The sequence below is a fragment of the Falco punctatus genome (genome assembly GCF_963210335.1).
Source record: "Falco punctatus genome assembly, chromosome: 2".
Taxonomy (NCBI): Eukaryota; Metazoa; Chordata; class Aves; order Falconiformes; family Falconidae; genus Falco; species Falco punctatus.
In genome coordinates this window covers 31,147,604-31,161,672 of record NC_137581.1, presented here as the reverse complement: position 1 = coordinate 31,161,672, position 14,069 = coordinate 31,147,604, and the positions used below count along the sequence as shown (strand labels likewise).

Here is a 14,069-nt window from a genome sequence, read left to right as displayed (position 1 = left end):
TTTGTTTGGAGTTAGTTTTGATCTTGCTTATTTTGTCTGAGCCACAGTCCCAAATAACTGTCATAAGCTTTTATTGCTCTTTCTATCCTTATTGCTGTGTTATTTGACCCATTCTGTAGTTAAGTTTTCTGTGGAAGAAGGTATTAGCTTCTGTTAGGAAGCAAAGTAGGTGCCAAACAAATAGTCTAATGTGGAGGTTTTTTTGCAGCTATATGCTCAATTTTCAAGCTCTTAAGGGTTTAACAGTATCTTGTCAAACTCAAAACTGCCAAATTATATGTCCTTGGCAGTGGGTTTTTGTCTCTCTGCTCCATTTTCTTTGAGTTACTGCATGCATAAATGCATGGGGTTTGGTTTGTTTTGGTTTCTTATTATTTTTTTTTGTAGCCTAAATAAGTGCTTTTGTGCCTGCTTTTATACTGTATAAATGTACAGTATTTCAGTTATATGTTTGTATCACTGAATAAATGTCTTACTCCGGTAATAAAAAGTCCTTGTCAGGGCTGAGAATCTTCCTGTTTACAACTGTTGAGTAGCCATAGTGTTCACAATCCTCCAGAAAGTGAATCCCTCTAGGTTTTGTTGAAGCTCTTCCTTTGGGTTGGGTTTGCTTGTCAGAATGGGTTAGATGCAGACAGGTAGGTGCCTGTGGTACGGCTGAGTGCCGTGCCACTAACGCCTGGATCTGTGTGCATTGTGTTCACCTGAACCCCTGAGCAGAGACTTCGGGGTCACCCAGTTAGTCTGAACTTGGCTTAGTTAAGTACCTGAACTGTCATCACCCTGTCCTTCCCATTTGGGAGTTAGCCTGCCCAGAACAGAGCCTGTGCTTGGCATGCTCTGTCTGTGCCTGTTGCACCTTCCAGCAGCTTAGAGGAACTCACAGATCTTGTCTGCTAGTTGGGAGTGGTTTTGTTTTGGTTTGGGTTTTTTTGCACTTACCCACCCACACGAGCATGTGAAACGCAATGTGAGTGTGCAGTATGTATGGGAAGGTTTCTTTCACACCTAAGAAGTGTTAAAAAACTTTAGTAAGGGAGTAGACAAAGAGGTTTGGTTTTTATATTTTTTGAAAGGTATTTTTGTTGGGGCTGAAAAGGCAGATATTTCAGTACTTGCTATACCATCCATATTCTCAGTTTCATGTATTGCTATATACTTAACAAATTTCTCCATTAAGAAATACCTGCAACGCTGTGGGTACTTTTTGCATTCCTTCATAAAAGCATCAGTTTTATTCTAGATACTTTCAACTTTAGTCAAGTGTAGTTCTTGTTGCTGTGATGAATAGTAAATTTTTTGCAATCCAATATTGCTTCTTAGTGGCCAGGAGCATCTTCAGTTTTTATTACATTAATATCTGCTTTTAGAAAGTACTTACCAGGATGAACTTCCAAAAATTAGTAGATCTAATGTTGCATAATTTTACAGAAGGGTGAAGACTTGCAACTAATGTGTACAATTGACTTCCTTTCATAAAGCAGCAATTTTTGCAGAATTCATTTGAAAAGCAGAAGAGTTTTCATGTGAGATAAGCTTGATAATATTCCCAAGATAACAGCATTAATCTTGCGTACCTCCTATTACTAGCATTGTTATTTAAGATTAAGGCAGCAATTCAATGTTTGAAAAAAGGGGGGTTAGGGCAAATCTTAAAGCTATGTGTGCAGAAAAGTGTTCTTTTATCTCTTCAGGAAAAGACAGGAACTTCTTGTTAGAGGCTGGCCTTTGCTTGTGCTTATACTGTAGAAAACTTACCCCTTCTTAGTGCAGGACAGCTTTTAGTTTTGTTATAACTAGAGTGGACAAGACTGCTTGTTAAATTAGGAAAAATAATTTAAAATCTAAATGCTTAGTTCTGGAATTTTTAGTTTTCCAACAGTGTGGTAAGACCAGATTATATGTGCAGTGTTCTTTTCATTTGTTTTAATTTTGTGGTAAGTTCAGTTTTCTTACAGGAAAAACTGGGCTTACTTTTTAAGTAGTTGTGTAACAGGAACTGGATGGGGGGGAGGTGAAAAATGTGAAAGGCTTCAGTGTCAAAGCAGGATTAGAACAGACTTCTCCATCCAGCTTCTTGCAGAAGTATTAGACCGTGCAAGTATATCTTTCTGAACTTGCATTCATTTTAAATGAGCTCTACCGAATGAATATGTTTGAAAATGTGCTAATTCAGTGTTTGTCAATTGCATTTATACAATGTTTTTCAGCACTCTGATAATCAGATAACAAATGCAGCCCAGACATTTGCAACTTCCAGATGTAGAATTTTTCTTGTTTGCATTTTGTCTTAGCTCTTGAAATGTATCCTCTTTCATTTTGTCAGTGATGCTCAAATACCAGTAACCCTGAGGTATAAATGATAACGGTCTAGCAACAAAGGGAACTTGTCAGGATTTACGAGTCTACCCAGGTACAAGACAGGAACCTTACAGTATTACATTTACTGCTGGAAAAATATGAAAAATCACCCTTCATTGATAAAACTCTTAGAAAATAAAAGAATAAGTAATTCTAGAGGATACTATGCTCAAGTAGAATTTTCAAAGTTACCAATCTCAAAGTTAACCTTGCTGGGTTTGTTGCAATTTTAGCTGAATTCTTTATGTAATTCTGAAAATGTCATCTTTGGCAAAGATGCTGGTTGAAATTACAAATTAAAATCACTTTCTCATTTGCAAGGGGTGGTGGAAGACACTATAATCATGCGTGATATGGAAAGGCTGAATGTCAATCAAGTGTTACTTGCCTCTTCCGAAAGAAATGAAGATGGAGCAATGTAACTAGTGGATTTGAAACAGGAGGTTTGGTTTTATTTTTTTAGTTTTGCTTCCCACACACACACATGCGATGTGAACTTCTTACTGCAGAATACTGTGGATGTTAAAAAGTTTGCGCGCATTCAAAGGGAGACGGGACAGGCTCACAGAAGAAAAATGTTAGTGTTGCCGAAATCACACACACATCTGACAAAGAAAGTCCTGAGATACAGCTGAAGTGGGACAGCACTTGGACAGGAGAAAGCCCTGTATGCTCTCCTGCTGTTATCTTCTTCCCCAGGCATCCAGCCTTGGCCACTGTTGGAGGCAGGATTGTAGATTAGCTGAATGTTTGGAATCTGATCCAGTAAAACCATTCATATCTTTTACCTGATCTTGGGAGCTCTCTTTCAGTCTTTGCATTCCTATGACTGAGGTTACTTTCTTAAGAAATTGAAGTTTGGAGGTCGATTTCAGTTAAGGGTTTCACCTGCCTGAAGTATCATGTGTGGGTTTTTTTAAGCACTTTTAGATGAAAAATATAAAAGACATATTTGACCTAGTATTGGTATTTCTTTAAATGTCAAGTCATGTATACTGAATGAAACAAATTTTGACTTGCGTTCTGTTCCTGAGAAAGCCAGAAATTAAAATTCCAAGTCGAACATAAAAACTATAAAACGGGAAATCTTTTGCTTTTAAAGTAATGGTATGTTGAGGTAAATCAGAGATGGTGATAGAAAGTTTGTTTCTTTTTCCTTGTCTTTTGAAAGTGCTGGTTAATTATGTAGTTATCAATGGCTGCCTATCCTGCTTTAGATCAGAAAAATGCTTAGAATCAACTACATTTCCACTGCTTTTATTTTTATGGTAAGTGTACAGTATCTGCACTCTGTAGATGAAGAAACCAGACTACAAAGAACAAATTCGTAACTAAAACTGAACTCCTAACCCCCTCTGCATAGACATATGAGTAAAAATAATGTACTTTTAGGGAAGTACTGGATGCAACAATTCACATGCTCAGGAGCTCTGATAATATAAGCCTTTTTTATTTGAGATGCCTGGACATGACTTAGGAGCATATCCCCTCATCTAAATTTAAATGTTGGCATAAGCTCTTACCAGAGAGACAGAAGAGTTGATACTAACGGCAGGAGCAGAGCGAAAGGAGTGCAACTGTTCAGATATGTTCCAGTGAAAGCATTGCTTCATCCACAGCTCTCCAGGATAATCCTGCTGCAGAACCAGAAAAGGTGGAGAAAACCTTGTCCAGTCCTGAATAGCTGGTAGCTTGGCTTTATAGTGGCTTGTTGTGGGAGGTACAGGTTCACTCCCCCTCTTCTGAATCAGTCTGATCAGGAATTTCTCAAGTAATGGTCAGATTCTCTAAATTACAGATGCTGCTTTTTTGGCTGTGTTCTTTTTTGCTGGGGCTTTTTTTTGTTTTGTTTTTTTGTTTTTCCTTTTGTGGAAAGAGTGAAGTATGTTTAATAATTAAAAATACGAAGCTTCCTCAAACAGTTTCAAGGTATCAAGCTGTTAACTGGTTGGAAAGCTATTGCACTGTGTTGCACTACACTACTGCAAAAAGCAGAAGCTACTGTCCTGGAGAGCGAGCGCCAAGCGGAAAGAGCTACTCTCCATGCTTCCCCAGGCTCTTTGAGCTAATACACCAAGGAAAGCCTAGTTTAAAAGGGGGTACCCATACATGTGACTATCTGCTTGTTCTACTTTTAAGCCAGTGATTATTTTTCATTTTTTTGGAGTTTTGTAATCTCAGAAGGAGTAGCTTCTGTTTACCAGGGTGAAGCTCCGGGGTGCTTGCTGCCATAATGCAGAGGTGTTGCTGAACAAGTTGTCACTCAGACAAGTAACAGCTTTGATAAGCTTGGGAAGAGTAGTAGCCTAGAAAGAGCCCAGCAGTGACATGAAGAACTTTTAGTCTCAAAGTCTTTAGAGGGAGTCTTCTATTAAACAGGCTTTTTAGAGATAGATGCATTGAGATGTCAGAGATGAGTACCTGGCTTTTGAACTTTAGAATTGTCAGTGACATAGGATTTGTCAGTGGCATATGGAAAATGTAAAGAGTTTCTATTCATCCTGAGAGTTTCATGTGTTTTTCTGAAGTCTGATATGAATCAGAAGAGTTTAGGATGCCCAGCTTAGATAACTGTCTATTTTCAGATACAGTGCAGACACTGATATATATATATATGCTATCCTTGTAGCTTAAGCTCATGCTATTTGAATTTCCTTTCATAAGTTGTGTGCATAAAAATTTAGCATGCTGTTAAATTTAAAATCCAGTTGGCATTAGTTTCTAGCAGTCTTTGAGTAACTCAGGTTTCCTGTACTAGTAAGCAGTGTACAGTTGATTTATAACAATTAAGCAAAAGCTTTGCAAACTTTGAAACTCACAGGTAACATGCCATGTATTCTGACAGCACAATATGCGTTTCCTCCAACATTGATTCATGCTTCTGTATGCTGCTCTGAAGTAAAAATGCCTCAGTGCTCTATCTGTGTTGCAGATGACTACTTTAAATCCAAAGTGCAAATTAATTTTTAACTCCATTTTCATTCTTGACTCACTCCATTGTTTTTGAGGAGGAAAAAACCAACACTGCTTACTTTTACCCTTTAAATATTTATTTTATTTTGCTGTAATGTTAATTTTGAGGAAAATGTACACAGTGTTCTAATAGCTGGGAAACATACATAGCAGGACGTTTTAAAGCACTTTTATCTATATATTCTGGTTTGTAACAGTAATATACGTAGATTGTTCCTTTTACATGGCTTTGACTTTTCCAAGTGTCTTGATTGATTTTGCCACCACATAGCCCCAAGTAGTTTATTTTTAATACTTTATAAAGTTTGCAAGAAAATAGCATTTGAAATTTTCAATGCTCATGTTAAAAATGTTTCTAGGACACAAAGACTTGAGAGGAAGTTTCATTGTAAAAATTACCATGTCTTTAATTTGTTTATGGGACATAAAAGAGCTTCCTAGAAATAATTGGGTTGATACAGATGCTCATTGATAGTTAGTGAAGGTCATGTTTTTCTAAGAAACTACCACTTTGAGATTGAATTGCCTTATTTGGAGGATGTTATTTTGCTCAGAAGTTGTGCTGAGTCGAAGAGCTTCTCACAAAAGAGTTTAATAAAGTGTTACTGTACCTAAAGCACTAACTTCAGTCATCAAAGGTTATTTGGTTATAATTACACAGACATCTGAGACAGAGGTGAGAAGAAAAACCAGTTTGTCTGAGTTGTTTGCAGATGCCCTCAACTACCAGAAGATTTAATTGCTTTATGGGGGCCAGGCTTGTGCAGAGAAAATGTATTTTATCAGATAAACCTGGGAGAAATGAAGTTGTGTAGCCCAGTCATCAAAGCCTCATATGAACGTAATAGTTCCTAAGAAGGAAGCTGCAAGGAGAAAAGACAGGAGGGAAGAGTAAGACAGAGGAAACTCCGGAGCAGGCACAGTAGCTGAGGTGGTATGAACAAAGTGGTGCTGTGTTCCTCAGCAGCTGGAACCTGCAGTGTAAACCAGGTAGTTTCACCCCCATCCTCAGTAACTTGGAAACAGACATCATTATTACAAATGAGCAGTTGTTTTAACTTTAGAAAAAAAACCCACCTACTTTTTCATCTATGTTTGATTTGATAGACAGTCTTTAGACTTTGGTTAATCTATTCCAACCCCGAACGTTCATTTTTAACATACAACCTGTCAGAAAAGACATTTGACATAAATTCTTAAAACACTTTTTCTGTGTACTGTTATGCCTAACACTTTTACACTCATAAACTTTTCTGATGTGCAGGAAGCGTAACATTTACATATCAGAACATATTTCCATGGCTGAAGAAACGTGCAGGCTTCCAATTCCAGTTTAGTCCCGGTAGTCTTTTAATACAGTTTATATTGTAGAGTCACTGTCAAATATTTTCATCTTTATGGTCTGAAGGCTGTGTTGAATGAAGTTTTCAGAAACTGGCCTTTCAGAGAATCTGATGTCCCGTGGCCTAGTGGACCGGTTCTTTTTTATGGAATTTTGAATTGTATCTGATGTAAAATAGTAGACTATAGGGTCAAAACAGCAGTTTGAAACGGCAATGCACAGAGTGACGGGGTACATAGTCCTGACTGCAGTTACCACTGAACAGTTAATCCAGGTCTGTGTTCTCATAAGGGAGTAAAGTATTAAGGTAATGTTATAAGGCACAAAGCAGAAGCAGAATATCACCAAATGGACAAAAATCATTTTGAGTACCTTTTTCTTGCTTAATTTATTCCGACTTAATGTAAGAGGTTTATTCAAAGTCCGTAAGACCATGGTGGAGCAGGTCACGTTCAAGATGAGTGGAATAAAAAACCCAACTATTTCAATGAAGATAACAATTCGAGATAGGTAGGTTTTCCATGTGTCCTCTGAAAAGTTTTCAAAACATGTTCTTTGTTCAGTATTATTGCGGCGGTTTGTAGACTGGAAAAAGCTTGCTGGTGTGCTGCCTGTTAACACTGTTATCCATACTGCAGCGCAGACAATTTTTGCATTCCTTTTGGTTCGGAGAGTCTTAGATCGAAAAGGGTGTACTATAGCCAAAAAGCGATCTACACTTATGCAAGTCAGAAATAAAATGCTCCCGTACATATTTGTATAAAAGAGGGTGACAGAAATCTTGCAAAGAATGTCTCCAAATGGCCAGTTTCTCGCTACAAAGTAATAAATCCTGAAGGGTAATGTAAATACAAAAAGCAGATCTGATATTGCTAAATTCAGCATGTAAGTTGTAGTTTCATTTCGCACTTTTAAAGTACAAATAAAAATGTAGATAGCAACACAGTTTGCTATGAGGCCAAGAACAAACACCATACTAAAGATACATCCATATAAAGTATATTTAAAGGAGTCCTCAGTGGAGCAGTTAGAGCTTACCATTATAATGGTATATTTAAAAAGTCCTGTGATTTGGAGGTTTCTCTAGTATTTTTATTGCAACTTTTTTTAAATTCCAGAAGAACTTGCAGATGTATTTGAACCCTGTGCTTTAGTAAGTTTGTTGCAGGGTAAAGCTTCAGAGGAGAAACATAATCTCTGTGGCAGGTGAGTACATCTCCAGCAGTGATCACCAGGAGGTCGCTCCTCTCTTCCCAGTGGTGTTTGTAATCACATAGCCAGGCTTCAAAAGTCAAAACCCATATAATTTGTGGCAGATGAGGTCATCCCAAAGCTTGCTTAGCTCCCTTGGCTCCCTCAGTTCGATGAAGCTGTTGTAGAACTTTCTGCCTTGTTCACGGCTGCGGATCATGGTGTTGGAGTTTTGTCGCTGGGGTACGGATGCTTCGGATGCTTTAGAAAACGCTCTCCCCGATGCCACGCAGGGTCGGCACTTGGGTTTCTCCCTCAGCCTTTCTGTAAAACGAGCTTTTTGGCCGCTCCGAGCGCTGGCTGGCCGGCCGGCCGGCCCCACGGGGTGGGAAGCAAGCTGCTTGTGAGGGCAGAAATTAAATCCCAGAGCGTGTTTGTTCCTGCAGAGCACGGCCCCGGCGTCCCGCGCCCCTGCAGCCTCTCGCCAGCCCGGCTCCTTCTGGGGAGGAGAGGAGAGAGCTCAGGCAATTTGTAGCGTGACATCACGGGAGGAAGAGGATGGGCTGGCTGAAGGATGGTTTCAGTTCAGTTTGTTTGCCTTGCCCGGTCTGATAGCGTGTCTGCTGGGGCTGTACCTTGCAGGCTGCCGGCAGTCACCAGCAGAGCGCTGCTGCTGCAGCCTCCTGTTAACTCTTTCCGAACTCCCTGGAAGGGCCTTGTCGGCAGTGCTGGAGTCCAAAAACTTCATCACAAAAATCTTTTTTCTTCAGTTGTGAGGAGACTTTCCAGTGTCTGAAATTCCCCTTTGGCTTTGGAGATAGTAGTGTCATTTTATATATTATGTGGGACTGAACTAACGTTAAGTTTTTTGACAGATACCTTTGCTCACAATACAGAACATTTTATTCACCAGCAATCAGCTGAGTGGTTCTATCTCGATTCCCTCAGCTACACCTCAGGAGGGACAAAATAACATTGATAGGTAATTAAATAAATTTGCAAAATAATTGCTGAAAGAGAGAAGCATAAAGATGATGAACCTGTGGGTTGCTTTTGGATGTTCCCAGGACTGAGATGCGTTGCAGTGGGAGGAGAAAATTTTAACTCATTCCATATTAGTAAGCATATCCCAGGGTGTACTTCTAATCAGAAAGATGGTTCTTTTTTTTTTAAAAAAAAAAGCTTCAAATTGTTTTTGTTAAATTTTGTGGTAAAAAAAGTATTTTCTTCAATAGGTAAGCACAGAATTACTATACCAAAATAAATACTGTGCTATGCAGTTGTTTCTCGTGATTTAAAGGGGGCCAATTACTGCACATATACAAAATACTCCCATTGGTCACTGATTAATGAAACAAAATGATGTTGTAACTAATTAAATTAAATAAATATTAAAAAAGCAGCTCTTGTTGCCTTTAGGGGCAGATACAAGATAAATCTTTGTTTAGACAGATTCATTTATTTAACAACAGCTTGGGTAGACTCACTTCTGGCATCAAAACCAGTCTATTTCTAAGTCTCAGAATAACAAATCTCTTCGTATCTGACTGGGTGGCATGGTTCTTTTGAACTAGATTTTAATCAGTTGTACCTAAGCAAGGCTCTGGGCAAAACCTTTCTAGTCTGCTGTAAAGAAGAGTAAATAATAGCTCTTCACACAGTTTTGGTGTAGTTTCTTAGTGTAAGGTACGTCAGACAAAAATCAGAAACATGCAGAAGTGGGTCTTGCTTATTTTATTTCAAGTTTTCTTGGTTTCTTCTGTGAATCTCTTTTCACCTTAATTTTGTGGTGAAATCAAGCAGCTTCACTTCAGTAGGCTAGAACCACAAGAAAACTTTTTGACTGTTTTTGAAATTCATGCTCAACTGTAAAGTGTAGTGCATTTTCCACTTGAAGGCAACAAGAAATGAAAATGTGAGCATGGCAGAGTCTCTTGTGTGTCCAGCTTAACTTGTACCTTAGCATCAAGTTGCCTTACCTGGCTTTCATCAGAAAAGCAGTCATAACATGTGGTTAACTTCTGTGTCTATTCCTGGCAGCCTTGCATGATAAAAGGGTTTTCCCTTTTCCTGCAAGAGTCCTTGAGTTCTGCATTGCACTGTCGAGCTCTGAGCTCTGTTTTCCTGCTCCAGCTTCGTTTGCACAGGAAAATTGTGTGGGGCAGGCTCAGTTACTGGAGTGAAAATCCCTGAAGTACAGAAATTTGACATTGCATGTCAAAACCTCAAGCAATAATTCACCTTTAGAGAGTGAAACTAATGGAAGTGTGTCTCTCATATTCCTTAGTACTTGAATTTCCATTTGGGCAAAGGTGTGGGTGCATAGAGACAAAGCGGGGATGTCTGACCAGGGACACTGTCCATTTTACCGCGGTAAATGTGCTTCAGAGCAATTGTAAAGGTGTGTCCTCAGCCTTCATTTTGTCCGTTAGAACCCCTGCCTTGCTGTGGCCCTGTTGTTGCTCCTGTTACGAACTTAGGCACTACTTGGAGCTGTATTTTAGGGGCTTGGGTATTTGCTTGTATTGCCTTTAGGACCTTCTTTTGCCCCTGCAGCTTTTTGGTGCAGAACAGTACATGCACTTTACAGTAAGCGAAGAACCAAGTGATATTTGTGTACTTCCAGAAATAGCATTCAACTGCAGGGTTTTTCCAGATGCAGAAGAAAATTTGAAAACTGCAAGTTGACAGGTTTTTACTTTGTATCGCGTTTCAGTGAGGGGGTATATGTCTGAGCAGGCAGTCTGAGTCATTTTAGTGCGAAAGCGTGAATGGCGAAGGTGAACTGCATAGCCGTTTTCTTGAATTTGATGTGCCTGAATGTTATCGAGCAGTGTTTTAATTTGTGTGAACCGCTCAGAGTTGAAGAACCTGCGTTAGTGCACCGCGAGCCGTGGGAGCTGAGAGCAGCCTCCCTTCTGGCCGGGCTCCTGCGTGGGTAGAGAGGAAACCTCATCGCATGCTTTCCTTTCGTGGGATCATCTTTCAAGATGTTGGGTTCTGTGCTGTCAGATTTGGGAAAGCCGTTGGTAAGCCCCAACACTGTAAAAAGTTAAAAGAAGAGGAAGAATTGACGTGATAATGACCTTGCTTATGCTCCTTCACCACCAGCAGATTTTCCTTTGTGATGAAGAGGGGCTGTAGGCAGGAGGAAGCAGCTGCAGGGAGGGACCTGTACACTGAGGGTTGTTTTTTCTCCAAAGGAAACAAAGCTGCCACTGCAGGGAAATGCTGTGTTAAGTCTGTCTGCCTTTCTCCATCGGAGACAGGAATGAGTTAGGATCTGTCATTTGTTGCTAGTGCTAAATGAGCAAAGACTGTATCAACAGGTTTCTTGTGGCTCTTGGGCTCCTTAAAGCTGAGAGCTGATGAGATGCTTGAAATCATCTTTCACTTCAGCAGCGAACAGATTTTGTACACTCCTTTAGTCAGTTCCCACTTAATTCTGCTTGTATTAGTTTAGATATCCAGGTTTAGATATCTGGGACTCTTTACACCCTTGAGTGATTTTGGATTTGTGTGGCAAACCTATTCCTGCATTGAACAGGGGGTCAGGAGGAAAAGTTCTTGCAACTCTCACAGTGTGCTAATAAAGCAGCTGTAGGATGCTCTGCCAACCCACAGCTGCTCCATTCTCCTACCCCTCAATGCCACAGAGTTACAGAGCTGGGTACTTGCTCTTACCTAGGACACTGGGGCAGGGTCCCTTAAATTCCGAAGTCCAAGTTGAGTGCTGACGAAATATTTCCACTGAAACAACACAAGTACTGGAAGGCTTTCCAAACCTTTGGAGTTATTTTGGCCAGTGTTTTGTGTTCCTCTGGCACTACCCTAGTCTTCAGTGCTGGAATCAAACAGAATTGTAATCAAAGGTGAGATAAATTTTGAACTTGTTCTTTCGTACTGCATTTAGTCTGGCACTGATGATACTACTATAAGCTCTTACTTTAGAGGAAAAAGCCAACTTCAACATTAATAACATAATAAATTCTTACAATGCTTCCAAAGCCAGAGTATGCACTGTTAAAAGAAGGTTGTCAAATGCGCAGAACACTGTATATAACTCCGTTATTCTATAACTAATATTACTGCTTTTAGAAGCATGACTATCATGGTACAGGCATTCGTTCTTGCTCCGGTTAAGCAAGCTTAGGCAAAAGAGCTCAACAAGTGCTGCTGTTTCAGTAAGACAAATCCTGTCAGGACAATGTTTTCTTTGCACTAAATGTTATTACTTATTCAATCATTTTCATGAGTTTTAGCATTTTTAGTCTGTTTACTGGAGTTTCTCTTTGAGCATGTGTATGTACAGGAAGGAATTTATTATGGTTGAGAAGTAGGGCTGTGAGTCAGGAAGTTGTTTCTGGCTGCGCCACAGATTTTCTGTTCCAATCCTGGCAAAGTTTTCTATGACTTTGTGCTTTTAGCTTCCCTTCATGTAAGAGGTTGTTCACTTCCTCACCGGGGTGTGAGGCCACCTTAAATGTTAAATATAGGTTGAAGTCGTGGATGGAGAACCCTTTATTAAATAGGATATTGAGATAATTACAATGGCTAGTGAATGCCATAAAAATGTAGGAAGATTAACACTTTGTATTTTCAGATTAGATTCTTGCCAAGCAAAAGGACCCTATTGAGAGACTTCATTTAATTCAACTCCGTAAGTCTATGGGGGAAGTAGGTGCAGAGAAAACAGAGCTGGGAACTTTGACCCTCTGAGCTACCTTCCAGGCACTGCCTTGCAGACACTCGTCAGTCACTGCGAGACTGCCCCTGGTAAGCGGCTTCCTGCCCTCTTAAAAAGGAGCGATGGTGTCCACTTACAGAGACAGTGTGAAGTAGTTAATGCACTGAAAATTCTCTTCCCCCCCCCCTTTAAAAGTTTCCAGCGTAGTAGGCAAGTCTTTAAATGAGCATTTTTAGACTTAGAGTGAATGGACGATTTTTATTTAGCCAGACTAATCCTGCAGAACTATTGCATAGCCAGTTAAAGACTCCTCCGTATCAGGAAACTTGTTAATTTAATGCAAATAAAGCTACATAGACAAATTGTAAGTAAAAGTTAAAAGAAAACTGTAAATATTTTCTGCTGAAAGTTTGACTGACCTAGAACCAGTCTTCCTGAGTAGTTTTTGTTTTACTAGCTATGTTTTAATACACAGCTGCCAAAAATATCTCAAATATTAAAAAGTAATTAAAAAAGCCAAAAGCAAGAGAATCTAAAGTATTTGGGCTCTGAGTCTGTTAGGTTCTCTTAAGTCAAAATAGTTTCTCTATGTGTGTAATTGCTTGAAAAGGTAAAAGGGAGCTCAAAAGAAAATGAGAGGTCTTAATTCCTGTGCATTTGAAATGCTTCTCTCCTCTTTATAATAGTTTCAGTTTCCTTTATAGGAAACACAACTGCTCCTCTCCTGCTTATTGCTCCTCTCCTGCTTGCAGGAAGAGGAAAGAATTTCTCTCCTTTTGTATAAATTCAGGCTGCTAGGGCCTTACCCCACCCCCCCACCTCCCCATAGCCTTGGATTCATGGAGAGAAGGGGTTTTAAACCCCAAATACATTTATAGCAAAGGTATTTTATTTTTGCAGTCTCTCTAACTTGAGAACAATGGATTGCTTTGGTTCTTTGTTCTATTCACTGCACACATTATTAAGAACAATCATACTTTAAGAAATGCTACTTTTAGTCAAATTCTAGTTCTGAAACACATCTTCACAGTATTTGTGGTATGTTTGTGTGAGTAAGCAGTTTCTTTGAACTTGAATTAGTTCTATGAAGTCCCTTCATTGGTGTTTCCTATACTGTCCTTTATATACTTAGTATTACAAAGAGAAGTGGACTACAGACAATATGTTTTTACTTCAGGAATGCCATGTAAAAGCTGATATAGGTAGAAAGGAAAACCAACATGTATTGGTGAATAATTTTCAAGCAACTAAGAGCCAAGTAAGTATATTCTGTTGCTTTCCTAGCTGGAACCCTCTCCTGTGAAGGGGAATTTCAGATCTAAAGTGCTGCTGTTGGGACTGTGTTCAGTTATCTCAGTATCCCTTAGCATAATATAATCCTTCAGCATACTTACAAGTCTACTTGAGGCTTTCTGAACACTCTGTAATTTACAGGACAAGTTCTTAAGAAAATGAGAAGATGGGAGAATCTTTAAAAATACTACTAATTTGACATTCTTTTTCTGCTTTCATTTT

The 14,069-nt window shown here is 39.3% G+C and overlaps 2 protein-coding genes across 3 annotated transcripts in view; one reads left to right on the top strand and one right to left on the bottom strand.

Annotated features, from left to right (window-relative positions):
- RB1 (RB transcriptional corepressor 1) overlaps nt 1-14,069 on the top strand; it is an 82,105-nt gene that overhangs the window by 40,244 nt on the left and 27,792 nt on the right. The window lies entirely within an intron of this gene.
- LPAR6 (lysophosphatidic acid receptor 6) lies at nt 5,390-11,030 on the bottom strand. Its single transcript, XM_080375101.1, has one exon. The coding sequence runs from the start codon at nt 7,715-7,717 to the stop codon at nt 6,695-6,697; it is 1,023 nt and encodes a 340-aa protein (XP_080231227.1). The 5' UTR covers nt 7,718-11,030; the 3' UTR covers nt 5,390-6,694.